The sequence below is a fragment of the Lethenteron reissneri genome, chromosome 9 (genome assembly GCF_015708825.2).
Source record: "Lethenteron reissneri isolate LAM-NWPU_2019-01 chromosome 9, ASM1570882v1, whole genome shotgun sequence".
Lineage (NCBI taxonomy): Eukaryota > Metazoa > Chordata > Hyperoartia > Petromyzontiformes > Petromyzontidae > Lethenteron > Lethenteron reissneri.
The window spans coordinates 13179018-13206688 of record NC_083787.1 but is presented as its reverse complement, the minus strand read 5'-3'; the positions used below and the strand labels follow the sequence as shown (position 1 = coordinate 13206688).

Sequence of the window (27671 nt, the reverse complement as noted above, 5' to 3'; positions counted from 1 at the left end):
TTTGTTTTGTTTTTAAGCTATGGGAGTAAATCCGAGAACCTCCTGAGCAAGGAGTCGAACCCAGGCCCTTCTCTGTTGTGTGGGGCCACGAGCGCGATCCCCGGGGCCCCCTGACCGTGCAACAACAAAACGACAACCAACCCAAACCGATAAACGCGCGGTGGTGACACAGTGGAATCTGCCTTCTCATTAACTCTGGGCAAACCGGGGCGGCGGAGGTGGCGGCTCTCATCCCAGCGGCCCGGCGCTCTGCGGCCATTTACGGGAAACAAACCGGTCCTCATTTGACGTCACCGGTGATGACGCCAGGGCCCGGCTCGGGAGCGCCGGCACGGCTCCCCGTGCTGTAATTTGCATCTTGCGCTCAGCGAGTCGGCGAGGGAAGGGGGGGGGGAGAACGTCTCCGCTGGTATCGCCGGCGACCCCGTTCGGAGGAACGGGCGTGAGAGTCACCGCGCTCTCAACTCCGGGGTCACCGAATCCGCGAACGTGGTGGGTGGTGGGGGGGGGAACGTAACGAGAGAAGCTGTGAATGAGAAGGTTGATGTCACCACCGGGAGGAGGTAGGGCGGGAGGAGGAGGAGGGGTGTCTAGAACACGTAATCCTCATCCACCATCGCGATGGCCCAGGCAAACTTGTCGCGCTGCGTTTTGTTGTAAATCTTCTCGATCGGAACTCCAAATTTCTTGCACCTGGCGGGGCATGACGGGTGCAGAGAGAGAAGGGGGGGGGGGGCAGGGGGAGGGGGAACACGGAGATCAACAACGACGAGAGGCGCCGCTCGGGCACGGTCACCGCGTGCACGACGGGTCGCTCGGCGTGCACGACGGGTCGCCGCGTTCACGCCGCACCACTTCTCGGCGTTCACGCCGCACCGCTTCTCGGCGTTCACGCCGCACCGCTTCTCGGCGTTCACGCCGCACCACTTCTCGGCGTTCACGCCGCACCACTTCTCGGCGTTCACGCCGCACCGCTTCTCGCGGAGCTTCGCCGACCGCGGCGAGCGCGTCCCGTGGAGGCTCCGGGTGCCGCCGTCATCCGCCTCTCGCGTCCCGCCGCAAAGATTCCTTCTACCCGACAATAAACGTGGCACATGCGCCGCGCCGCCGACGTCGGCAGCGGCGACACGAGCGCGAACAAACTCGCGCTCAACGCGGGCGACGTTTCGGGCGACGGCCCTTTTCCGTAGCGGGGTTAGGGGGAAGGGCCGTTCGCACGCGAACGTCGCCTGGCGGCGCGCACGTGATGCGTGCGTTCACGCAGCTCTCACCGAGGAGCCTCGGTGGCCTCTCACCTGCCGAGGTGGCGGCGCATGGCGCTAGCGCCCTCCCGTGGCCACGCGACTGCCACGCTGGGGCTCCGAGCGCGCGAGCGATTGCAGCGCTTGTTTAAGGAAATTCCTCGCAGGGATTCCCCTTCTCCTCGACTTTGTCAGGAGGATCCTGACAGGTTTTTCACAGTAGGAGGCTGCGTGTGACCCCAATTGAGTAATTCGCAGGTCATTTTTCAGCATTTGGAATTTTTGGCTAATAACAGTCATATTGTCCGGTTTTTTTTTAGCTAATGGGGAGGAAACTCAAGTACCAAGGAAGCAGACCCAAATAGAACAGAGGGGGAGAAAGCACAAACTCCATACACACAAGACACCCGGAGCTGGGAATTGAATCCAGGCCCTTGTCGCTTTGAGACACGCGTGGTACCGCTGCGTCGCCGCCAGGGGCGCTCCTGCAGCGGGTGGAAGTCTCCTGCGGAGGAGGGAGGGTGGAATGTCCCCGTATCGCTCATCGTCTGAACACGCAGGACGTGTCACCTTTGTCAAACATGTGTAGTGACGTATAATGGATCACTACGGCGCCTTGCGCCAGTTACTGATGGATAGGGGAACTGGGAGTGTAGTTGCCCTCTCTGCCAGCAGGGTACGCTATGTCATGGAACGGCCCCCTCGGGGGCATGGTTCTGGTGTATGGCAGAGAGGGGGCATCTGAGGACGTAGTAGCCCGGTTGGCTGGCAAGGGCACGTGACAGGACAGGGTAAGGATGTGGGCCAAAGGTGACAGAAGGGACACGTGGTGTATGGCCCAGAATCTTCTGGGAAGTTCCAGAAGGGGCCGTGGCCGAGGGCAGAGCCAGGCCGCGCTGGGGGAATAAAAGGGAGGTCCCGGGGTCCCATCGGGGCTGTCTGCTGGAATGGAACCCGCCGTGCTGCGTCTTCTCCTCGGTCTCCGGTCTTCGTGCTCGGCATCGTGGGTCAGGCAGTGTGCCGACTGACCTGACCCGTTTATGTAGTTATGCCGTGGTGGTTACCGGTTATGTAGTTACCCCGTGGTGGTTACCGTTTATGTCGTTACCCAGTGGTGGTCGTAGAATAAACGTGTTGCCTCCTGAGTTAATTGTGTCTCTCAAGTGAACCCACTACACATGGAACTAAAAACCTTCGAGAGCCAGAGCTTCCGTCGGGCTGCTACACCTGCTAAAGGTCGAAAGGTCGGTCGCCTTCCTGACCTCTTTTACCGCGACTACCATGGTTTCTGTTCCCATTAACTAAACTCGATGATTCTTCCCCCCCGTCTTTTATCTCATTCACCACACCGTGTTCAACCATTAAACCACCACTCGCTCAATAACCAACCCACGAACTCGCACACCCACCCACCAAACCACTCATCACACTGCAGGTCACAACACTTCTATTTCTGCTTCTTCTTTCTCGCACTACCCCACTTTGGAATTCCCTCCACACATCATCATCTTTTCCCAAGCTCTTACCACGAAAATAACCTCGCTGGCTTTAAGAAACCCATTAACCCTTATCCAATACAGCATTGATAGTGCTGCTTGTTGCTGGCCGCTTGACATTTTGAGCCCCTTGATTTGTGCCGAGCAGCCGTGTTCGTCACGGGAACACGGCAGCGGCGCGTTGCCGCGCATGCCACTTCGCGGAGCCGCCCGCGCCCACTCCCGGGTGAGAGAGGAGATCCGCGGGTGGGGGGGGCCCGATGGGGGCCACCAGCCCCCACCCATGGCCCCCCGTTTAGGGTATTTGGTTCGCGGTTTAAAAATTCCACTTGACAATCCACTTCGTTCATTTTGTTGCCAGGTAGCTTTTGAAAAAGAGCTGCCTAGCTCAGTGGGCCTAACCTGGTAAAATAAAACGTTTACAGTTCGTTTTTAGTTGCCCCCAACCCACCAGGCGACGGAGATGCGAGGGTCCAAGTAGTTGAGCTTCGAGGTGCCGAGCGCAATCTGCTTGTTCTCCTCCTTGTCCGTGACGGCTACCTCCATGTTGGCCAGCTGCTGCTCGATCCGCTCCACGGCTTTCTGCTTCGCCTCCACGATCCTGGGCGGCACGGGGCGGGAGACGGGGCAGGAGGGGGCGGGAGACGGGGCAGGAGGGGGCGGGAGACGGGGCAGGAGGGGGCGGGAGACGGGGCAGGAGGGGGGCGCGGGTCGGGCCATTTACACGACCTTCACATGCCGAGATGCGTTGGTGCACGCACGTGGGGAGTGGTGGCGCAGCAGTTAGCGCACTTCCATTCCTGCTCACGGTCAACATCGATGGACAAAACATTTAATCCGTTCCAGTGTTTCCTGCCCCTAGGTCGACTCGACCTTAAAAAAGCAGCTATGAAGGTCACGTAGGCCTTCATAGCTGCTCGCTAACAAACATTTCCCAACAGTCTGTTAAGGTTGAATGGGGGAGAGGGGGGTCTGCGTTTGTACGCGTGTACACGGGATACTCGCGCGTGCGTTACTTCTGCATCTTGGCATCGTTGTGCCGCTTGAGGTCGACCTTTGCCCTCGCCAGATCGTCTTGCGCCTCGCGCAGCTGCTCCTGTTTGGTGCCTACCTGCGTGGCATATACACACACGGGGCACACACGCGAATGCGGCACACACGCACGGGCCATACACGCACGCGGCACACACACGCACGCTCGGTACAGACACGCCCACTCGGTATAGACACATGCGACACACGGTACAGACACACGTGGCACACGCGGGCTGCACACACAAAAGCGTGTGGCGCCACACCCTCGTTTGTTTCCAGCCAGCGTGCTCTCCCGCGTCCGACGAGTGGAGTCACCGTTTACACGAAGAGTTCGGTTTACGAGGAGGGCGCGACGAGAGAGTGAAACGCAGGGTGTGCGGGCGAGAGGAAGGAGACACGGAGAGAACGAGATGCGAGGGCAGACGGAAATACTGCAGAGAGAGGCAGCGAGATACCGGCAGACAGAAAGGAAGACTGAGACACAGAGGCACAAACTCACTCGCACACACGTGGACCTCCAACACGTAGCGTCGACGCACCCCAACCCGCCACAACACCCTCACAGGCCTGGCCCGGAGGCCCATAGACCACAAACGGCCCTAAGAAGAGAACCCATTTAGATCCCACTGTACAGGGCCGCATAGAGGCCCCATGAGGGCCCCGTGGGGAGGGCCCCGTGGGGAGGGCCCCGTCTCCCGGCCGCACCTTGGCCTGCAGGTTGGCCATGGACTGCTCGTAGGTCTTGGGCGGCGTGCGCTGGTGGTTGCACAGGATGGCGACTGCGCGGTTGGCGCGGTTGTACGACAGGATCTTCGCGGCCACCGACTCGTCCGCTGTGGAGGGTGGGTGGTGGTGGGGGGGGAAGTTGAGAGCAATTAAATATTTTTGTCCCCAATTGGGTTTGTGCGTACGTGGTGGGGGTGGGGGCGTATGTGGTTGGGCATGCGCGCGCGACTCCAATTTAGATTTTCGCTCACAGGCAACATCAGCGGCGATTATCTGCATCGGTCCCGGGCCTCCCCGAGGTCTACTCGGCATTAAATAATTACCCGGTGTGTATATAAACGTCACCACTGGGAAGACAGAGGCGTGATGCTAACCTCACTAACTTCTTGTGCGCAGCGTTCGCCTTCATAGGTGCTTGCTAACAGCACTTGCTCCAACCGCCTGATGAGGCTATAAGGGACATCTTTGTCTGTGTGCGTATGCGTACGTGCATGCGTTTTGGCGCACGTTTGGTGAGCTCCGCGAGCTGCTCCTGCAGGGTGATGGAGGCGTTGTACGTGCGGAACACCTTGGCTGACAGTCCGTCCATCAGCGTCTGCAGGTGCTTGTTCAGCATCGTGGACTGTGGAGGCGCGGACCCACGCACGCACACACACAAGCACACACGCCACCGCACGCACGCACACACACGCCACCGCACGCACGCACACACACGCCACCGCACGCACGCACACACACGCCACCGCACGCACGCACACACACGCCACCGCACGCACGCACACACACGCCACCGCACGCACACACACATCACCGCACGCAAGCACACACACGTCACCACACACACGCACGCATGCACACACGCCACCGCACGCGCCACCACTCGCACACAAACACGCCACCACACGCACATACATGCACGCTAACACGCGCGCACACACACACACGCCGTGCACTCTAACACGAAATCCCTGCACCGGCAGCACTGGCGGCGAAGTGCCGGACGGCAGCGGTGCGGAGGAGACGTGTGTGTGCGTGTCTGCGTGCGTGTGTGCGCGTGCGTGTCTGCGTGCGTGCGCGTGTGTGCGTGCTCACGTTGAGCCTGTCGAACAGCTCGTCTCCCGGGCACTTGTTCTCCGTGAAGAGGTGCAGATTCTTAAACACCTGAAAGGACGACATCACCACCAACCACGCTCACTCCACCGCTGGGTACAGGCACCCCCCCCCCTCCCCTCCCCCCGTCATCTCTTGGCGCTGCAACCAAGGCCGTTTCATCGCTCCGTCTCCACGGCGGTCCTCCTGCTGCTACCGTCTCGCTGGTGCCCGTTTTCTGTGCGGTGCAGCACGGCGCGGGTTTCTATTGCGGCGCCTGAAGACGCTGTGCGGAAACATGTGGAGTGCTCTTTGTTTAGGGGGAGGGGCATGTATAGGGCTCCGTGTGAGCTTGTGGGTCTCTGTGCCAGTCTATGGGTTAAAATGTGAGTCCATGGGTCTCTGTGCGTGTACATGGGTCTCTGTGCGAGTCCATGGATCTCTGTGCGAGTCCATGGGTCTCTGTGCGAGTCCATGGGTCTCTGTGTGAGTTCATGGGTCTCTGTGCGAGTCCATGGGTCTCTGTGTGAGTACATGGGTCTCTGTGCGAGTCCATGGGTCTCTGTGCGAGTCCATGGGTCTCTGTGCGAGTCCATGGGTCTCTGTGTGAGTTCATGGGTCTCTGTGCGAGTCCATGGGTCTCTGTGTGAGTACATGGGTCTTTGTGCGAGTCCATGGGTCTCTGTGCGAGTCCATGGGTCTCTGTGCGAGTCCATGGGTCTATGCGTGGTCTCTTTTCCGATGCTCTTGCAACAATAACCCCGTTCGATTCAATAAACTCGTTCAACCCTCCTATACAACGACTTTGACGGCGCCGTTTGTCGCTGGCCGCTGGACGTTTTGGGCCGCGAGGGCCCCACGCTCGGCGGCGGCTGGGGACCCACCCGCTTCTCCACGGGGACCTTGTTGTAGTAGCGGATCGAGTCCTTGCCCAGGAAGTCGAACTCCACGACGTTGTGCTGCCCATCGAGCTTCTCGTGCAGCCGCACGTGCTCCACGCGCAGCGAGCAGCAGCCCACCGTGTCCGCCTCGCCCTCGTCCTTCTCGTTACCGGCACGCAGCGCCAGCTACGGGGCCCGCACGCGCACGCACAAGAACACCACTAAGGGGCGGTGACGTCACCACGGCGTTTGCGAGGTGCCCTTTGAGGCCAAGTTAAGTGACGTAGGCCCGCTTGGCAGGAGGCCACGGGCATTTCACGTGGCCAACCTCGGTGTGGTTCTTGAAAGACTCCCGAGGGGATGGGTTAGAGGCTGGGTCCACCAAGTGGAATTTTGCCTTCCCGGGGTCTCCAGCACACAAAGACAAAGATCCCCCGGATAGCCTTAATAGGCTGATGGGGCGAGTTCTGTTTGCGAGCACCTACCTATGAAGGCCGGCATAGTACACGAGGGGGTGGGTGGCCAGCACCACCCCCGATCACCTTTGTCTCCCCAGTGGCAATGTTTTTGCATGCCGCACCAGGCACTCATTTGAGGCCAAGTCAACCTAGGGGAGGCCCAGGATCAGTTCAGATAATCATCACTGGTGTTGGCCGTGAGCGGGAATCGAACTCGGGTCGCCGGGTTTGTAGCGCAGTGCACTAACCATTGTGCCACTACTCCCCACGCGTATGTGTGTATACGTTCAGCAATGGCCTGACAGCAGCTGACGCGGATGTAGACACAGACACATGTACGCGCGCGCGCACACACCGTCATCCTCACGGCGGTTTTTTGCTAGCCATTGATCAAAAACGCTCCCCGCATTGCGTTCTTTCAAATGCGCTTTTACGGCTGTCTGGAATGCTCTTCCTTCCGATATTAGGAAGCCACTGAAGCTAAGCACTTCTAAATAATCTAGATCGAAAATCTATTTCTTGAGAACTTATTTGTGTTTATCACATTGTCCCTTCCCCCGAGCCTCGGATTAGTGCGGTTGGATACGCACGGTGCGAAATAAGTTCAACATACACACATATACAACACACATTATCCACTACCCCCCGCAGACCCCCACCTTGTCGATGAAGTAGAGAGCCACGGCGCACTGCCGCACCTTCATCTCGCGCGATTTCCAGTCCCTGCGGTACTGCTCGCGGATTTGCGCCACGCAGCCCTTGAGCTCCCGCGCCACCTCGTACTTGTGCCAGTCTTTCTCCCCCTGCGGGTGGCGCAAGCGCGCCGCCGCCGCCGCCGCCACCACGAGGAGGGGGAGCAATGATCAGGCACACCGCCGCCACCACGAGGAGGAGGAATGATCACGCGAGCGAGTGAGAATTCCGCGACGTGGGCCGAACGTTCCGCGCGAGCCCCAGTGTGCCACCCGCTCACCTTGACCCTGGAGCTGGCGTTGAGCATCACGTACTTGTTCTGGCACTGCACGTTCTCGGTCCAGCTGGCGAGCCAGCTCACCGCACCGTCGTGCCGCACCTCCTTCCACCGGTGGCCCGCGGGGGGCTCGGGCACCTTGGAGTCCCTGCACTCGTCGTCGCCGCCATCATCACCACCGCCGCCACCGTCATCATCACCATGACCACCTTCGTCATCGCTGCCATTGGCCATCATCGTTATCGCCGACATCACCATAGCTACCACCGCCATCGCTACCGACCTCATCATCACCACTACCGCCACCGCGTTAACCATGGGCCTTCGCTGCTCATCGTTCGTCCACCACCCTCACTCTGTACCACTCTCCACCACTACGATCACCATCATCATCATATCACCATCACCGCCATCCGGCTGCCACACGCGCACCGCTCTCTCTCACCGTCTCTGCGTTCCCACTCTCCCTCACCGGCTGCAGTTGATGATGACGTCCTCGGGCTGGAGCCGCAGCTTCAGCTTGCCCTGCTTGGGGTGATCGCCGCGCCCGCGGAACAGCCCTGGCGGCTCCACGCGGAAGTTGGCGATGCGCTCGCGGTGCCCGTCCATGGTGCAGTAGCCGTACTCCTCCAGCAGCGCCTCGTTCTTCCTCTTCAGCTCCTGGGCGCAGATCGTCCCCACCGCCACCGCGCGGACGTTAGCGGGACGTCGGGGGCTGGCGCGGCGCGTGCGACCGGCACCGCGCCCCCCGGCCGCCTTTGTCTCCCCGGCGGCTGTGGGGGTTACGGCGCCGCTCGGTACCTGCTTCTCCTCCTTGGGCATGTTCTTGCGCTCCTCTTGCTGGGCCTTGAAGTACTCCAGCATCTCCTTGAAGTCGCACTTGTCCAGGTCTTTGATCATCTTCTGCTCGGATTTCGTCATCTCCTGCGATGTGGGAGGGGGGGGGCACAGGAGTTGGGAATTGGCAGCTGTCGCGAGCCGCGCCCCAAACCGCCGCTCCGCCAGTCTCCCCCGTGACTTGGGCGCAACATCAGTGGGGCAAGTGGTGTCTGGGGATGTGCCGGGCCTCCCCGAGGTCGACTCAGCCTGAAACAAAAACCTGGTCGGGTGCGGTTGTTTAACACACCGCACCAAAGACAGGGCACTCGTTAAAGGCTCAGGTGATCTAGGGGAGGCCCAGGACCGATGTAAAATTTAACTGGTCACTGGATTCTTACCGCAGTGTGCTAACCACTGTGCCACAGCTCTCGACACGTGTACAGCAACAGCTGCTATTCACCATTAGTGGTGACGTCGCCACGGTTGCTTGCGCCAGGCTAGGTGCACGTGGAGGTCGTCGCAAGCAATGTGGAAGATTCGCTGCTGGCAGGAGGTCACGGGACAGACCCAGGTGCCATGGGTTGATCGACTGAGATGACTGTCACATGCACCACCTGCGTCACCTCGCTGTGTTTTAGCCGCCCGGCGCTCTGCTCGTTGCTCCTCCCTGCCCTCCGCTGTTGTCCTTTCACGCGTGTGCGTGCGTACACACGTACACGCACACACACTCCTAATCTCCGGATCCTCACCTTCCTCCAGTCCCTGAAGAAGTTCTGGCGGAAGACGTCCCGTGTCGTGTATTCGTGCTCCAGCATCTTCGCGAAGAACGTGGCCACCTCCTCGGCCGCGACGCTCAGCTTCACCTCTTTGCCTGGGCCCAACGGGACGCGCAACGGCGTCACCGCCTGTCGTCATCGTCGTTACCACCTTTATCACCACCGTCACCAGTCACCATCACCGTTACCACCGTCGCCGCTGCCGTCACCACTGTTATCGTTATCACTGTAGCCACCGTCACTATCATTGTTATCATCATCATAACCACCGTCACCAACGTCACCACCGCCGTCGCCACCGCTGTCACCACCGTCACTACCGTCAGTCACCACCGTCACCAGAGCTGAATTTCAGACGGATTTATCAGCGATCCCGGAAAATAATTCGGCGCTCGGCACACCGTGTCCAGTATAGACGTCTTCTTGGTTCTTTCGGTACAGTCACGTAGAAGGGAAGTAATAAAATAATAAAAATAAAACATAATAAAACAATTCTCACGACGTTTCGGCCACAACGCAAGCAGCCGTCCTCAGGTGAAAACCAGGTCTGTCGAGGCGACAGCGTCTGAATTTCTGAATTTCAGACGCTGTCGCCTCGAATTTCAGACGCTGTCGCCTCGAATTTCAGACGCTGTCGCCTCGAATTTCAGACACTGTCGCCTCGACAGACCTGGTTTTCACCTGAGGACGGCTGCTTGCGTTGTGGCCGAAACGTCGTGAGAATTGTTTTATTATGTTTTATTTTTATTATTTTATTACTTCCCTTCTACGTGACTTTACCGAAAGAACCAAGAAGATGAATCCCTGCAGTCACGAAAGCTTTAAATCGAAATTCAATATAGACGTCTCGGCGGCCGTGATAACGATGACGAGTCGCGACGCGGGGGGGGGGGGGGGGGGGGGCAGCGCGGGGCCCTGACCGTCGTAGTAGAAGTTGACGGTGGGCGGCAAGGGCTCGTACTGCGGGGAGAAGAGCGGCCCCTTGTGCTCCAGGGAAGTCCACTTGACCCCGTCCTCACGCTTCTCTTCCTCCCACCTGGGGTGGCGGGGGGGGGGACGGTGGAGCAGCATTTGTGTGTGTATCGCAAGTGCCGTACACACAAGAGCACAAAGATCCCCGTATGGCCTTGACAGACTGTTGGGGAGAGCGCTGTTAGCGAGCAACCTATGAAGCTTGGCATAGCGCACGAGGAGGTAGGTGGCCAGCACAACGCCTGGCCGCCTTTGTCTCCCCAGTGGCGATGTTTACAAATGGCAGCAGCTGCTCATTTAAGGCCGAGTAAATCTACGAGAGGCCCATACTGCATTGACCAGGTGCTATTTTAATAGAGTTGACCCAAGCCGACCTGGAACACTTTCAGACACCACGTCCGAAGAGATGGTACCAGGCACTCGTTTGAGGCCGAGTCGACGGAAGGAGGCCCAGGATGTTCAAATAATCGTCACCGGTGAGTGCCGCGAGCGGGAATCGAACCCGGGCCGCTGGGTTCGTAGAGCTGCGCGCCGCCACGACACAGGTACCCGGCCACACCCACGCAACGCGCGAGCAAAGGTGGCCCCCCACTCCCACATGGACCCCGTGGGAGAGACCTGCACACCACCCCCACTCACCACTTCCACTTGGACTTCTCCTCCTCCTCCTTCACGCGTTTACGCTTCTCCGCCGCCTCGGAGAGCTGCCCCTTCGTCCTTGCTCGCCTCTTCTCCGGCCTCACCTCCTCCTCCTCCACCGCCTCCTCCTCCTTCGCCTCCTCCTTCTGCCGCTCCCCATCTCTGTTCTTCTTCTTCTGCTTCTCGTCTTTGTCTCTCGGTCTCCTCTCCTCTCTCGCGGATTCCTTCCTTCTCTCTTCTCTCTGCGAGGGTTTTTTCTTGTCGGTTTTCCCGACATTTTCAGCCTCCCTCTCCTCTTCCTCCGCTTCCTCCTCTTCGGAGCGCAGACGCTTCCTGCCCCTGGACTTCTCCTCCTGACGCGCGAAACACGGCCACCAAACACCACCGACGGCACCCTCCTGGGTTCCAACACGGATCTCAGCCACTGCTTAAAGTGCACTCAGCCTGGTCACCAATGATTCGCGCAGAGGCGCATCGACTCACAGATTCAAAAAGAGACCCATAGTCTTCCACAAAGACCCAGGACTCACACAGAGACCAATAGACTCATGCAGATAGTTGTGAAATCGGCTTCGTAATTTCAGCGAGTTGATGGTCTCAGGCAAGTCAACAACGACTGCGCTAATAAAACCTTGATCAGATTCAAATTGCTTCTCAACTTAACATGGCAATTACATTAGTCTCAAATCCTGCCGTCGACTGTGCGTGGACGAGCAAGCCGGCTCGCACCACCGTGCAAGAGCTCCGCACGGGGGTTTCCGTCTCACGACGCGACGACGCCGGTGCCACGATCGGCACAACACCGGGGGACGATCGTCACCACAGCGCCACCACGCAAAGGTGACAGCACGCCGGACATGAGGCATAACGTGGCACCGCACACCGCGTCGAGGATGCGCACGGGAGGGGTCATCACCTTCGTCTTGTCCGCTTCCCTCTTGCGCTTCCTGTTTTCGGTGTCGCTCAAATTTTTCTTTTGTAATGGCGACGGCCTGAAAAGCACAACGGCTGGCGTCACCACCACGCACACACGCGTACGGACTCGCGCACGTGTGTTCACGCACACGTGCGCGTGCATTCACATACGACGACACGCGCGCCGATTCAATCGCTCGTTGATCGAATGAAAAACACCCTAACATACCAGCGAGTACAGAGCTGGGACAACGGTGGTGGCGCCAGCTCTTCTGCCCTTGCCTGCTACCCGAGATGCAATTTGCATGAACGGCGCAGCGAACGGAGAGAACGCATCTCCCGCAGGAATGAGTTAGAAAAACGAGGAGACGCAAGACGAACAAGACGGTCTCTTATTGTTCCGTACGGGGCGTCACCGCTCTGGCGGCCCGTGGTCCGAGATCGGTGACCGCGGTGGCGCGGTCGGCTGTTCCCCGTTCGGCACCTCGGGGGCGAAAGCCTCACAGGGCAGAGAGTGCGGCGAGAGGCGATCGACCGCCAATCGAATCGTGACCCCGAATCGTGTCGCTCACTCTGCGATCCCAGCGCCATTGTCCCGCGCAGCGCGAAACCGCTTGCTGCGTCCCTCGTGCCCGCGCGCCTCGTCGCTCGCCAGAGGGGGTGGAGGAGGTGCCACCTCGTTCTTCACCGTGCTGCGGCCAGAGAAGGGGAGAGCCCCCCCCCCCCCCTGGGTCAACCGTAACCACTAGCCCCATCAAACACCCAGCCCCAACCCTAGCCCCATCAAACACCCAGCCCCAACCCTAGCCCCATCAAACACCCAGCCCCAACCCTAGCCCATCAAACACCCAGCCCCAAGCCTAGCCACATCAAACACCCAGCCCCAACCCTAGCCCCATCAAACACTCAGCCCCAACCCTAGCCCATCAAACACCCAGCCCCAACCCTAGCCCATCAAACACCAAGCCCCAACCCTAGCCCCATCAAACACCCAGCCCCAACCCTAACCCATCAAACACCCAGCTCCAAGCCTAGCCCCATCAAACACTCAGCCCCAGCCCCAACCCTAGCCCCATCAAACACCCAGCCCCAACCCTAGCCCCATCAAACACTCAGCCCCAGCCCTAGCCCATCAAACACCCAGCCCCAACCCTAGCCCATCAAACACCCAGCTCCAAGCCTAGCCCCATCAAACACTCAGACCCAGCCCCAACCCTAGCCCCATCAAACACCCAGCCCCAACCCTAGCCCCATCAAACACTCAGCCGCAGCCCTAGCCCATCAAACACCCAGCCCCAGCCCCAAATGCTATCCCCGTCTCTCCACGCGATTCGGGTCCCGGCGACTCCCCCGCCGTACGTGCCACGTTGCGGTCCCTGGCCACAAAGCAACGTGCCGGGCGAGCGGGCCCCGAACCCTCCCCCCTCTCCCCCCGTGTCGCCCACCCTCGCCTGCCGCCGCTCACCGGCGATCGCCTCCGGCCTCAACGGCGGTGCGTTCCGTGTCGCGCTCCGCTCCCTGCGACGCTCGCGCAGACACAGGCACACAGATACACAGACACACACGGCGCTCGTCTCATACCACCGCCGCCGCCACCGCCGCGAACCCGGGGTCCGAGGGGGCGATTCTCACGAAGATCACGCGCAAGTCACTTTACGGCCCCAAGTTAATCACAAATAACAATAATCGCAACAAGTAAATCAGCGCCACCGCACGGCATCCACTCCTCACTCTCGTAGACAGCGAACGCCTCCGAGGCGTCAGGCGGAGGAGCCGCAGTCGAGCGGGGAAGGCCACGTGGCGCAATCCGCCCTGCCGCTCGCTACGAGCCGACTGGGCGCTCGTCCCTCTCGCGGGATTCATCGCTCTCCGCAGCTCGAGGCGGTGGTTTCCCCCACGTTCGACTAACGCCGCCCCCGCGGGCCACGCGACGCCTCGGGTGGCGGGCGCCCGTCACGTCCTCCGGCGAGCGCGGCCGGCTACGCGTGGCGCGAGGGAAGTTCGACGCGCACGCACACACACACTCACTCACGTACACACTCGCATACATACACACGTATGGGACGGCCGCGGCGCGACCGGCGGCGCCGAGCGCACCACGCTGGTACCTGCTTGACGCCGCGCGAGGCCCCCGTGCTCTTCGCCACGTCCTTCCCTCTGCGGGGAGAGACATCGGATTCCACTTTCAGTCGGCGAGCGACGACAACTTCCACCCCTCCCCACCTACAAATCATCCCAACTACGCGCATGGCGGCCACGCGCCGCAACCGCTGCCCCCCCACCCCACTCCCGTTGGAGGCTTCTCCGGGGTCGCAAGGCGAGCGGCGAGAAGCCTCTCCGGGCGGGTGGGCGGGATGCACGGAATCAATGCCGACGCCATCGCGTGGCACCGCAGTGGTGACGCTCACGCCTCACAGCAAGAAGCGCCTGGGTTTCATTCCGGACTCGGGCACTTTACTCCGTTTCCCCCTGTTCTGCAGAGTGAGTGGAGTGTTTGTGAATGTGTGCGTGAGTTTGCATGCGAGTGTGTGCGCGAGTGTATGCGTGAGTGTGTATGTATGCGAGTGTGTGCACGAGTGAGTGTACGCGAGTGTGTGTACGCGAGTGTGTACGCGAGTGAGTGATTGTGTACGCGAGTAAGTGTGTACGCTATTGAGTGTGTATGCAGGCGAGTATGTGAGTATGAGTGACTGTGTATGCAAGCGAGTGTGTATGTGAATCTATGTGTGTATGCGAGTGTATGCGAGTCTATATGTGTGTGCGAGTGTGTATGTGAATCTGTGTGTATGCGAGTAAGTGTGTATGTGAGTGTGTGTTTGAGTATGTATGCGAGTCTATCTGTGTATGTGAGTGTGTATGCGAGTATGTGTGTGTATCTGGCAAAACAATCCCCTACCTCCTCGTGGTGCCGGACAGGCAATGCTTTCATGGGCAGTGCTGTGGGGGAGGGCCAATTCCGATTCGCCTTTCCCCTCATGGCGTTTGTAACCACCACAGCGGCCAAATGGGGGCTCTGGACGGGTGCGAGGAGCTGGTAACCCCTCTACCTTCAATTAATTACCACTAAACCACGACGACAAAATTTAATAAATAAGCTTGTGCCGGAGGCCCCAGAGGGATAGGCATCTATGACGTCTCCTGGCCTAACCAGGAGACTGAATCCTTACCCTCGGGGCTCCTCCAGAAACAACAACAAAAACACTACGTGTGGCCAAGTGGAATGTTCGAACGCTCACTGCGGAGAAGAGGCTCCCACTCCTCTGTCGGGAGCTGGACCGGTACCGCCTGGATCTCTGTGGTATTCAGGAGGTCCGGTAAACCGGCTCTGGCTCCTGCCACCATGAGGGGTGGACAGTTCTCTACTCGAGGCAGGAGATTGCCAAAACAACAGGGAGTGGCTCTTCTTGTGAACAAAATAATGAAGGGGGCGTGGGAGTGTGGCGGTGAGGTGTGGGAAGCTGTAAGCCCCAGGCTACTTTGGGCTCGCCTTCCCATCAACCAGAGGAGAGGAGTGGTGGTCGTGGTTACTTATGCCCCCACTGAAGATGAACATCAGTAGAGGGATGCAGGCAAGGCCGATGAGTCAGATGTCTTTTATGACTTCCTGTCACAGGTGCTGGCTAAAGTGGCCCCTCGGGATAGTGTCATCTTGTTGGGTCACTTCAATGCCCGAGTTGGTCATAATGCTGGCACCTGGTCTGGAGTGATCCGAAGGCATGGGCCAGATCAGCTCAATAACAACGGCAGGAGGCTGCTATATTTTTGTGCAGCCCATGGGCTCGTAATTACCAACACGCTGTTCCAGCATCGGCGCATCCACACAACATCATGGATGCATGCCGGGTCCAAGCCCAAATGTGGTTTCAGGAAAGGGCGGTCCTGCACAGATGCCATATTTTCTGTTTGTCTGCTACAGCAGAGATATAGGGAATTCCAACAAGACCGACATCTTTGCTTTATTGACCTGGTCAAGGCCTATGATACCATCAGTAGGCCTGGGCTCTAGGTTGTTCTTCGTGCTTTTGGAGTCCCTAACCTGCTGCTCACGATCATTAAGGACCTTCAGGATGGTGAGCGGGCCTGGGTAAAACTACGTGGCTGGGAGTCGGAGCCATTTCCTGTTCACTTTGGGGTGCAACAGGGATGTCTTCTGGCTCCCACATTATTTAACATCTATTTCGACCACGTATTTTGTGATGCCTTCAATAGCCATACCGGAGGAATTTCCATCTGGTACAGATACAATGGGAGGCTGATCAATGCCCGGGTGCAGATAAGGAATGGCTCCCTATTGGTCAACCACGTTATGTATGCCGACGACCTGGTAATTTCAGCTCACTCAGAGGAGGAGTTGGAGGCGCTGCTGCTGAAACTGGAGTGTGCCACTAAGAGGTGGGGCCTTACCGTCAGCCCCACCAAAACGAAGCACCTGCCTGGGTATTTTGTACCACCGGGCAGTCCACCCCCAAAACTCCCAATCGGTGATGGGGCAGATGTGGAGAGAGTGGAGAATTTTCCATACCTGGGCAGTGTGCTCATGACCGGCTCCGGTTGAACAGCAGAGGTCTCACTCCGAATCAGTCGGGCGGCATTATCTTTTCATCGGTTGCGTAACGCTGTGTGGAAGCTACCTGGTCTGTTGCTCCACACAAAGCTTCAAGGTCTTCTCGGCCACAGTCATTCCCTCCCTTCTCTACACTTGCGAAACGTGGACCCCCTTAATGGAGCATCTTCGCCGGTTAGAGACATTTAGGCTGGCGTGCGTACAATCCATCCTGGGTTTAACCAGGCTGGATTGTGTGAGGAGCTCACAAATCCTTGAAAGATGTGGACAAAGTCCCATCGGTGAGCTCTTCCTGGCAGGCAAGGCTGCGTTGACTGGGTCATGTTGCCCGCATGCCCAGCCACCGCATGCCTAAACAGCTTTTGTTCGGCCGGATCGAGGGGGCTAAACGGGCACGGCACGGGCTAGAGAAGAGATGGAGTGATGTGGTACAGGAGGACGTGGAGCTTAGTGGTCTTGTCGATGACTGATACCAGCGGTGTCAAGATCGGCCTCTGTGGAGGAGGCTCGTGAAGGACACTACTGGGCAGTTGGAGGCAGTCGCCCTCCAACAACAACGGAGGGTGGAGCAGCGACGCTCACAACAACGAGCGGAGCGCCGGGTGGCTAAAGCACAGCAAGTTGGCACAGTAGGGGGCACAGGTGGTGCATCAGCCAGTCATCTCAGTCATCTCTGTCAGTCGACCCGTGGCACCTGGGTCTGCCTCGTGACCTCCTGCCAGCGGGCATTCGAGACTTCACGTGGCCTCAAGGTGCACATGGCCTGGCACAAGCGTCGTGGTGACGTCACTGCCACTTAGTGGCGAATGGCGGTTGTTGTCGTGGTAGGGGAGGGGGGTTACCTGTCGGGCGAGGTGGGCAGGGATCGGCCGCTCTTCCCGCTGACTTTCTTGCTGCCCCGGTCTCTTAATGACGCCTTGGCTTTGTGTGCAGAGACGAGCACAACACAAACATGGTGGCGTGTCAACAACAACAACAACATCAACCACAATCTAGATTTGAAGCTTTCGTGACTGCAGGGATCCATACTCTTTGGTTCTTTCGGTAAAGTCACGTAGGTATAAAATAAATTAAATCACGAGGTTTCGATTGCAACACAAGCAATCATAAATTTCGATTTAAAGCTTCCGTGACTGCAGGGATTCATCTTCTTGGTTCTTTCGGTAAAGTCACGTAGAATAGAAATAATTAAATAAATAAATAGAAAATTTCTCGCGACGTTTCGGCCACAACGCAAGCAGCCGTCCTCAGGTGAAGAACAGGTCTGTCAGAAAGACAGCGTCTGAATGAACACCACCAGGCTTGGCAGCGTATATTTAAGCTGGGTTGGAGGGGGAAGAGCACCTTGACAAAGGAATTTGCATATCAAGAGGAATTTAGCATATTTATGGGAAATGCAGGTATGTGATTAGTACTACTTATTCCTGTGCATAATGCAGGATTAGCAGCATCAAAGGGAGGGGATATGGGAAATGCAGGTATGTGATTAGTACAACTTATGCCTGTCGTGAGAATTATTTTATTATGTTTAATTTTTATTATTTTATTATTTCCATTCTACGTGACTTTACCGAAAGAACCAAGAAGACAAGCAATCATCATCAGGTGGGAAAACCACAGCGAGAAAATGTTTTGCTGAAGTGGTAAGAGGTTTATACCATGGCATCTCTCTCCCACTTCAGCAAAACGTTTTCTTGCTGTGGTTTTCCCACCTGATGATGATTGCTTGTGTTGCAATCGAAACGTCGTGAGTTAATTTATTTTGTTTTATACCTACGTGACTTTACCGAAAGAACCCAAGAGTATCAACCACAATATCAACAACCACAACAACGTCAACAACCACAACATTAACAACATCGATGAGAACATCAACAAACACAACATTAACAATAACATCGACGACAACAACATTAAAAACCACAACAGAAACCACAACAGCAACACAACAGCAACCACAACAGCAACAACCACAACATCAACAACAACCATCACAACATCAACACAACTGCAACCACAACATCGACAATAATCACAACTGCAACAACCAAAATATCAACAGTCACATCGCAGCAACACTGGAGGGAACGAGTGGTTTCCCACCTTCCCATGGGCGAGTGTGAGAGTAGGGTGAGAGTGAGAGTAGGGTGAGAGTGTGGTGAGAGTGTGGTGAGAGTATGGTGAGAGTAGGGTGAGAGTAGGGTGAGAGTAGGGTGAGAGTAGGGTGAGAGTGAAAGTAGGGTGAGAGTAGAGTGAGAGTAGAGTGAGAGTAGGGTGAGAGTAGGGTGAGTGTGAGAGTAGGGTGAGAGTGAGAGTAAGGTGAGAGTAGGGTGAGAGTAGAGAGAGAGTCAGAGTGGAGTGAGAGTAGGGTGAGTGTTAGAGTAGGGTGAGAGTAGGGTGAAAGTGAGAGTAGGGTGAGAGTAGGGTGAGAGTGAGAGTAGGGTGAGAGTGAGAGTAGGATGAGAGTGGGAGTGGGGTGTCAGTAGGGTGAGGGTAGGGTGAGAGTAGGGTGAGAGTGAGAGTGGAGTGAGAGTAGGGTGAGTGTTAGAGTAGGGTGAGAGTAGGGTGAAAGTGAGAGTAGGGTGAGAGTAGGGTGAGAGTGAGAGTAGGGTGAGAGTGAGAGTAGGGTGAGAGTAGGGTGAAAGTGAGAGTAGGGTGAGAGTAGGGTGAGAGTAGGGTGAGAGTAGAGTGAGAGTGAGAGTAGGGTGAGAGTAGGGTGAGAATAGGGTGAGAGTGAGAGTAGGGTGAGAGTAGGGTGAAAGTGATGTGAGAGTGAGAGTAGGGTGAGAGTGAGAGTAGGGTGAGAGTAGGGCGAGCGTGAGAGTAGGGTGAGAGTAGGGTGAGAGTAGGGTGAGAGTGAGAGTAGGGTGAGAGTGGGGGTGGGGTGAGAGTAGGGTGAGGGTAGGGCGAGAGTAGGGTGAGAGTGAGAGTAGGGTGAGAGTAGGGTGAGAGTAGGGTGAGAGTAGGGTGAGAGTGAGAGTAGGGTGAGAGTAGGGTGAGAGTGAGAGTAGGGTGAGAGTAGGGTGAGAGTAGGGTGAGAGTAGGGTGAGGGTGAGAGTAGGGTGAGTGTAGGGTGAGAGTAGGGCGAGAGTGAGAGTAGGGTGAGCGTGAGAGTAGGGTGAGAGTAGGGTGAGAGTGAGAGTAGGGTGAGAGTAGGGCGAGAGTGAGGGTAGGGTGAGAGTGAGAGTAGGGTGAGAGTAGGGTGAGTGAGAGGGGGGTGAGAGTAGGGTGAGAGTAGGGTGAGAGTGAGCGTGGGGTGAGAGTAGGGTGAGGGTAGGGTGAGAGTGAGAGTAGGGTGAGAGTGAGAGTAGGGTGAGAGTAGGGTGAGAGTAGGGTGAGAGTAGGGTGAGAGTGAGAGTGGGGTGAGAGTGAGAGTAGGGTGAGTGTGAGAGTGGGGTGAGAGTAGGGTGAAAGTGGGGTGAGAGTGAGAGTAGGGTGAGTGTGAGAGTGGGGTGAGAGTAGGGTGAGAGTGGGGTGAGAGTGAGAGTAGGGTGAGTGTGAGAGTAGGGTGAGAGTGAGAGTAGGGTGAGTGTGAGAGTAGGGTGAGAGTGAGAGTAGGGTGAGTGTGAGAGTGGGGTGAGTGTGAGAGTGGGTGAGTGTGAGAGTAGGGTGAGTGTGAGGGTGGGGTGAGAGTGAGAGTAGGGTGAGTGTGAGAGTAGGGTGAGTGTGAGAGTGGGGTGAGAGTGAGAGTAGGGTGAGAGTGGGGTGAGTGTGAGAGTGGGGTGAGAGTGAGAGTAGGGTGAGAGTGAGAGTAGGGTGAGAGTGGGGTGAGTGTGAGAGTGGGGTGAGAGTGAGAGTAGGGTGAGTGTGAGAGTGGGGTGAGTGTGAGGGTGGGGTGAGTGTGAGAGTGGGGTGAAAGTGGGGTGAGAGTGAGAGTAGGGTGAGAGTGAGAGTAGGGTGAGAGTAGGGTAAGAGTGAGAGTGGGGTGAGAGTGAGAGTGGGGTGAGAGTAGGGTGAGAGTGGGGTGAGAGTGAAAGTAGGGTGAGAGTGAGAGTGGGGTGAGAGTAGGGTGAGTGTGAGAGTGGGGTGAGTGTGAGAGTGGGGTGAGAGTGAGAGTAGAGTGAGTGTGAGAGTAGGGTGAGTGTGAGAGTGGGGTGAGTGTGAGAGTGGGGTGAGTGTGAGAGTGAGTGGGGTGAGTGTGAGAGTGAGTGGGGTGAGTGTGAGAGTGGGGTGAGTGTGAGAGTGGGGTGAGTGTGAGAGTGGGTGAGTGTGAGAGTGGGGTGAGTGTGAGAGTGGGGTGAGTGTGAGAGTGGGGTGAGTGTGAGAGTGGGGTGAGTGTGAGAGTGGGGTGAGTGTGAGAGTGGGGTGAGTGTGAGAGTGGGGTGAGTGTGAGAGTGGGGTGAGTGTGAGAGTGGGGTGAGTGTGAGAGTGGGGTGAGTGTGAGAGTGGGGTGAGTGTGAGAGTGGGGTGAGTGTGAGAGTGGGGTGAGTGTGAGAGTGGGGTGAGTGTGAGAGTGGGGTGAGTGTGAGGGTGGGGTGAGTGTGAGAGTGGGGTGAGTGTGAGAGTGGGGTGAGTGTGAGAGTGGGGTGAGAGTGAGAGTGGGGTGAGTGTGAGAGTGGGGTGAGTGTGAGAGTGGGGTGAGAGTGAGAGTCGGGTGAGTGTGAGAGTGGGGTGAGTGTGAGAGTGGGGTGAGTGTGAGAGTGGGGTGAGTGTGAGAGTGGGGTGAGTGAGAGTGGGGTGAGTGTGAGAGTGGGGTGAGAGTGAGAGTCGGGTGAGTGTGAGAGTGGGATGAGTGTGAGAGTGGGGTGAGAGTGAGAGTCGGGTGAGTGTGAGAGTGGGGTGAGTGTGAGAGTGGGGTGAGGGTTAGCAGGGCGACTGGGGTGCAGGCGGAGTGTGGGTGAGCGAGCGAATGCGAGTGGGGTGAGCGTAATTGGGGAGTGCTGGATTACGGTAAGTGTGGGTGAGCCAGATTAGGGTGAGCGGGGTGAGCGGGGTGAGCGGGGTGAGCGGGGTGAGCGGGGTGAGCGGGGTGAGCGGGGTGAGCGGGGTGAGCGGGGTGAGCGGGGTGAGCGGGGTGAGCGGGGTGAGCGGGGTGAGCGGGGTGAGCGGGGTGAGCGGGGTGAGCGGGGTGAGCGGGGTGAGCGGGGTGAGCGGGGTGAGTTGTTTTACGTGTACAGGAAACGTTGCTTGTGGCTCCTTACCACGTTTGGGTTCAGTAAACCAGCTCTGCACACATCACACAGGCGAGACACAGGTGAGACACAGGTGTTAAACATCACACAGAATCCCTTCGCTGGGTCCCATTACTCTTCTCTAAGCACGCGCTCACGTTCAAGGTTTTGCTCCTCTCTCCCGACCTCCCGGCGGCCACCCCCGTGTGCTGCGCTCTCCAATTCCTCTCCGCACGCCACGCCGTCAAACGGTGCCGCGGAACTCTCTCTCGCTCTCTCTCTCGCCCTCCTTTGGCACGTCTATCGGTCCGTCTTAGCATTCCTTCAACGTCATCTGGTATTTCACGCAGCGGATGTCCAGAAACTATCTAGAGTGATCCGAACGTTCGGACACACGGGGTTATTTAATTAATTTTAACATTGGCATGAAAAAATTGTATCCATTTAGTCTTTAAAGTGAATATTTTATCTTTCATTATTCTTTTCAGACGGCATTTGAACGTATTGGTCGGTGGTGTGCGGTAGAACACAATTCACATTTCTCGCTATAATTATTTATTTTCCCACAATTCGCAGCCCCCGGTCAGACACTCTGGCGGGGTGGCGGTGGCGCGAGTCAAAGTCGGTTCTCGTGACGTCAGAGCAGTCGCAATGTTGAAACGAGCCGGCTGAACACGAAGCTGCACAGACAGCTGCCGTACCGCAGCACCCAGCCATGATGACGACTCGCTTGCTCCGAGTTCCAAAAGACAGATTACTTACTCCTCGTGCCCCGAGAGACTTGGTCGGCTGGTTCCTCCATTCAACCAACGGACCCAAATCAACGGACAATGTTGACCTTTTTTAGCAAGTCCCGGTAGAGTGAATAAACCTTCAAACTTGGCGACAGGGGTCCAGTGATTGAAACGTTGATTTTGGACTGTTTCATGCTTGCTGCACCATTGTAGCACCAATACGTCCACTTACTCAACTCGACCAAGAAACCCGATTATGAAGAGACGAAACGTCATTGATTCATGCTCGAAAATTACACCTGAAATCTTTAAAAAGAAGTCCTATATTAATTTCAAACGAGAACTCTCCAATGCCTTTAAGTAAATGGAAGTCAGTTTCAACTTTTTAAATCATCGGATTTATCCTGGATAAATCTGATGAGCTATGAAGCTCTTTTTTTTACAGATGCCCTGTAGGGGCAGGTTAAAAAGTTACAACAAATGCATTACACAAACGATAGGAATTAAAAATATAGTAAAGTTAAGCAAATCACTCAAATAAACTTTTATTTTACAAGCTAAGATCCACTGAGCTGTATAGCTCTTTTTCAGAAGCGACCGGGCCACAAATGATAGCTCAACGAAGTGGCTTATTGCGTGGAAAAATAGCTGCCAAATACTTTAAACGCGTGTCCATAAATGTGGAGGGAAAAACCGGAGGACCCGGAGGAAGAATCCACGCGGGTTCGATTCCCGCTACCCGCTCACGGCCACCAACACCGGTGACGATTATCTGGACCCGGTCCTGGGCCTTCCCTAGGTCGACTTGTCTTTGTGTGTCTGTCTGTGTGTGTCTGTGTGTGTCTGTGTGTGTCTGTGTGTCTCTGTGTGTGTCTGTGTGTGTCTGTGTGTGTCTGTGTGTGTCTGTGTGTCTCTGTGTGTCTCTGTGTGTCTCTGTGTGTCTCTGTGTGTCTCTGTGTGTCTCTGTGTTTGTCTTTGTGTGTCTGCGGTATTGCAGTTGTTAGCACGCTGCTCACCGAACCTGGCAACCCGCGATCGATGCCCGCTCACGGTCAACACGAGTGACGATTACCTGAACCTATCCTGGGCCTCCCCTAGATCGACTAATCCTCAAATGAGTACCTGGTGCGGTATGTAGTAAACATCGCCACTGGGGAGACAAAGGCGGTCGGGCGCAGTTGATGGCCGGCCACCCACCCCCTCGTGTGCCGTTCCGGCCTTCATAGGTGCTACTCGCAACCGGTGTGCAACAACCACCATTCGCCACCAAGCGGCGAATGGCGGTTGAAGTGTCGAACGCCCGCTGGGCAGAAGGTCACGGGACAAAACGCAGCGGGTGCCACGGGTCGACCGACTGAGATGACTGGCCGCTTGCACCACCTGAGTCCCCTTACTGTGCCAACTTACTGCCCGTGGGTGGGTGGTGTGTGTGGGATTGTGGGTGGATGGTGTGTGGTGTGTGGTGAGTGGGTGGTGTGTGGTGAGTGGGTGGAGTGGGTGGGGTGGGTGGGGTGTGTGTTGTGTGGGGTGTGGGGTGGGTGGGGTTGTGGGTGGGTGGTGTGTGGGGTGGGTGGTGTGTGGTGAGTGAGTGGGGTGGCTGGGGTTGTGGGTGGGTGGGGTGTGGGGTGGGTGGTGTGTGGTGAGTGGGTTGTGTGTGGTGAGTGGTGAGTGGGTGGGGTGGGTGGTGTGTGGTGAGTGGGTTGTGTGTGGTGAGTGGTGAGTGGGTGGGGTGGGTGGTGTGTGGGGTGGGTGGGGTGGGTGGGGTTGTGGGTGGGTGGGGTGGGGTGTGGGTGGGGTGTGTGGGATTGTGGGTGGGTGGTGTGTGGGGTGGGTGGTGTGTGGGGTGTGTGGTGGTGGTGTGTGGGTGGGGTGTGGGGTGGGTGGTGTGTGGGTGGGGTGTGGGTGGTGGGTGGGTGGTGTGTGGGTGGGGTGGGTGGTGTGTGGGTGGTGTGTGGGTGGTGTGTGGGTGGTGTGTGGGTGGTGTGTGGGTGGGGTGGGTGGTGTGTGGGTGGTGGTGGGTGGGGTGGGTGGTGAGTGGGTGGTGAGTGGGTGGTGTGTGGGGTGGGTGGGTGGTGTGTGGGTGGGGTGGGTGGTGTGTGGGTGGGGTGTGGTGGGTGGTGAGTGGGTGGTGGGTGGGTGTGTGGTGAGTGAGTGGTGGGTGGGTGAGTGGTGGGTGGGTGAGTGGTGGGTGGGTGGGTGAGTGGTGGGTGGGTGGGTGAGTGGTGGGTGGGTGAGTGGTGGGTGGGTGAGTGGTGGGTGGGTGGTGTGTGGGTGAGTGGTGGGTGGGTGAGTGGTGGGTGGGTGGGTGAGTGGTAGGTGGGTGGGTGAGTGGTGGGTGGGTGGGTGTGTTGTGAGTGGGTGGTGGGTGGGTGTGTGGTGAGTGGGTGGGTGTGTGGTGAGTGGGTGGTGTGTGGGTGGGGTGGGTGGGGTGGGTGGTGTGTGGGTGGGGTGGGTGGGGTGGGTGGTGAGTGGGTGGATGGTGTGTGGGGTGGGTGGGGTGGTGTGTGGATGGGGTGGGTGGTGTGTGGGGTGGGTGGTGTGTGGGTGGGGTGGGTGGTGAGTGGGTGGATGGTGTGTGGTGAGTGGGTGGTGAGTGGGTGGTGTGTGGGTGGTGTGTGGGTAGTGTGTGGGTGGGGTGGGTGGTGAGTGGGTGGATGGTGTGTGGGGTGGGTGGGGTGGTGTGTGGATGGGGTGGGTGGTGGGTGGGGTGGGTGGTGAGTGGGTGGATGGTGTGTGGTGAGTGGGTGGTGTGTGGGTGGGGTGGGATGGTGTGTGGGTGGGGTGGGTGGTGTGTGGGTTGGGTGGGGTGGTGTGTGGGTGGGGTGGGTGGTGTGTGGGTGGGGTGGGTGGTGAGTGGGTGGATGGTGTGTGGTGTGTGGGTGGTGTGGGTGGGGTGGGTGGTGTGTGGGTTGGGTGGGTGGTGTGTGGGTTGGGTGGGGTGGTGTGTGGGTGGGGTGGGTGAGTGGTGGGTGGGTGAGTGGTGGGTGGGTGAGTGGTGGGTGGGTGGTAGGTGGGTGGGTGAGTGGTGGGTGGGTGTGTTGTGAGTGGGTGGTGGGTGGGTGTGTGGTGCGTGGGTGGGGTGGGTGGTGAGTGGGTGGATGGTGTGTGGGGTGGTGTGTGGATGGGGTGGGTGGTGTGTGGGGTGGGTGGTGTGTGGGGTGGGTGGTGTGTGGGGTGGGTGGTGTGTGGGTGGGGTGGGTGGTGAGTGGGTGGATGGTGTGTGGTGAGTGGGTGGTGTGTGGGTGGTGTGTGGGTAGTGTGTGGGTGGGGTGGGTGGTGAGTGGGTGGATGGTGTGTGGGGTGGGTGGGGTGGTGTGTGGATGGGGTGGGTGGTGGGTGGGGTGGGTGGTGTGTGGGTGGGGTGGGATGGTGTGTGGGTGGGGTGGGTGGTGTGTGGGTTGGGTGGGTGGTGTGGTGTGTGGGTGGGGTGGGTGGTGGGTGGTGTGTGGGTGGGGTGGGTGGTGTGTGGGTGGGGTGGGTGGTGAGTGGGTGGGGTGGGTGGTGAGTGGGTGGATGGTGTGTGGTGTGTGGGTGGTGTGTGGGTTGGGTGGGTGGTGTGTGGGTTGGGTGGGTGGTGTGTGGGTGGGGTGGGTGAGTGGTGGGTGAGTGGTGGGTGGGTGAGTGGTGGGTGGGTGAGTGGTGGGTGGGTGAGTGGTGGGTGGGTGAGTGGTGGGTGGGTGGTAGGTGGGTGGGTGAGTGGTGGGTGGGTGGTGGGTGGTGTGTGGTGGGTGGGTGTGTGGTGGGTGGGTGTGTGGTGGTGGGTGTGTGGTGGTGGTGTGTGGTGGGTGGGTGTGTGGTGGGTGGGTGTGTGGTGAGTGGGTGGGTGTGTGGTGAGTGGGTGGTGGGTGTGGGTGGTGGGTGTGTGGTGAGTGGGTGGTGGGTGTGTGGTGAGTGGGTGGTGTGTGGGTGGGGTGGGTGGTGTGTGGGTGGGGTGGGTGGTGAGTGGGTGGATGGTGTGTGGGGTGGGGTGGTGTGTGGATGGGGTGAGTGGTGTGTGGGGTGGGTGGTGTGTGGGTGGGGTGGGTGGTGAGTGGGTGGATGGTGTGTGGTGAGTGGGTGGTGTGTGGGTGGGGTGGGTGGTGTGTGGGTGGGGTGGGTGGTGTGTGGGTGGGTTGGGTGGTGTGTGGGTGGTGGTGGTGGGGTGGGTGAGTGGGTGGGTGGTGTGTGGGGTGGGTGGTGAGTGTGTGGTGTGTGGGGTGGGTGGTGTGTGGTGTGTGGGGTGGGTGGTGTGTGGCGTGTGGCTGGTTGAGTGTTGGTGGTGAGTGGGTGTGTGGGGTGGTGTGTGTGTGGTGTGTGTGGTTCTCTCAGAAGCCGTTTGCGATTGCCTCCGCAGTCACAGGGCCCTCCCCAAGCAGCAGCAGCAGCCTGCTCAGGGGGCACGCGGCACCCCCCCCCGCCCCCCCCAATCTCGCCAGAGCTCGGAAGCTGCCGCAGAGTGCGAGGGCCGCGACTTTGACTTTGCCGGAGCGAGGCCCACGCCGGCGGCGGCGTACAGAGGCCGCCGCCGTGGGCGCTTTGACGTTGCGGGCAGCAGAGGGGAGGCCATCGACAGCCATCGTTGTGGCCGCACTTGTCTACGCTCCCAGGTCCGTGCTCCCCGCTTGGACCAGCGTGGTGAAGTATGGTCGCATAACAGGCGTGGCGAGGTCCTCGTCCAGCAGTGGATTGACAAAAGTGTTGTAGTTAGAGAAGAACCCTTTCCCCCGCTCAACTGCGCCTCGCCTACCACTCACCCGAACCTCACCCGGCCATCCCCACACTCACCCGCGCCTCACCTGAACCTCACCCGCACCTCACCCAGCCATCCCCACACTCACCCGCCCCTCACCCAGCGCAGTGAGCCCACGACGCGAGGCTGCACTCACCTCCACGATGCCATCGCCTGTGTCCGATCCCAGCACCATCATTTCGGCTCCACGCGCTCCACCTTCGGGGCGTCGCCTTCCCGCCTCTCCTCTCGGGCCCAGCCGGCTCCACCTGGGCGCTGTCGTCTCCACGTGCCCCTCACCGTGGCTGCAGGCGGCCTCGCCTCCCTGTCCTCTCTCCTTTCTGCTCCACGTGGCCTCAACGCCGACCACGTGCTCCGGTCATCAAGCGCGCCCACGTGGTTGCTTATAGTGCGTGACGTCACGGCCGTCTTATCATTAAGTTTGTTTTTGTTTACCATTTGTGTTTTTTTCTTGTAAAGTTGTACAGTATCTGTATGCATCCGCAGTTCTGGATACATATATGTGTCTGCGTGATG

General features: G+C 58.2%; 1 protein-coding gene across 2 annotated transcripts; it reads right to left on the bottom strand.

Annotated features, from left to right (window-relative positions):
• On the bottom strand, window positions 1-27456 carry LOC133340301 (DNA topoisomerase I, mitochondrial-like). Of its 2 annotated transcripts, XM_061548405.1 has the most exons (21): window positions 27292-27456; window positions 21723-21747; window positions 17424-17502; window positions 14126-14174; window positions 13483-13535; window positions 12590-12709; window positions 12019-12094; window positions 11103-11455; window positions 10412-10527; window positions 9465-9586; window positions 8698-8820; window positions 8369-8556; window positions 7900-8044; window positions 7586-7729; window positions 6472-6654; window positions 5591-5659; window positions 5006-5120; window positions 4478-4605; window positions 3754-3848; window positions 3189-3338; window positions 1-693 (listed from the first exon to the last, which is right to left on the bottom strand). In XM_061548405.1, the coding sequence occupies exons 1-21, from the start codon at window positions 27331-27333 to the stop codon at window positions 591-593; spliced, it is 2478 nt and encodes an 825-aa protein (XP_061404389.1). In that variant the 5' UTR covers window positions 27334-27456; the 3' UTR covers window positions 1-590. The 2 variants fall into 2 exon arrangements, with proteins under 2 accessions (XP_061404389.1, XP_061404390.1); XM_061548406.1 differs by lacking the exon at window positions 12590-12709.
• Window positions 27457-27671: the final 215 nt, after the last annotated feature.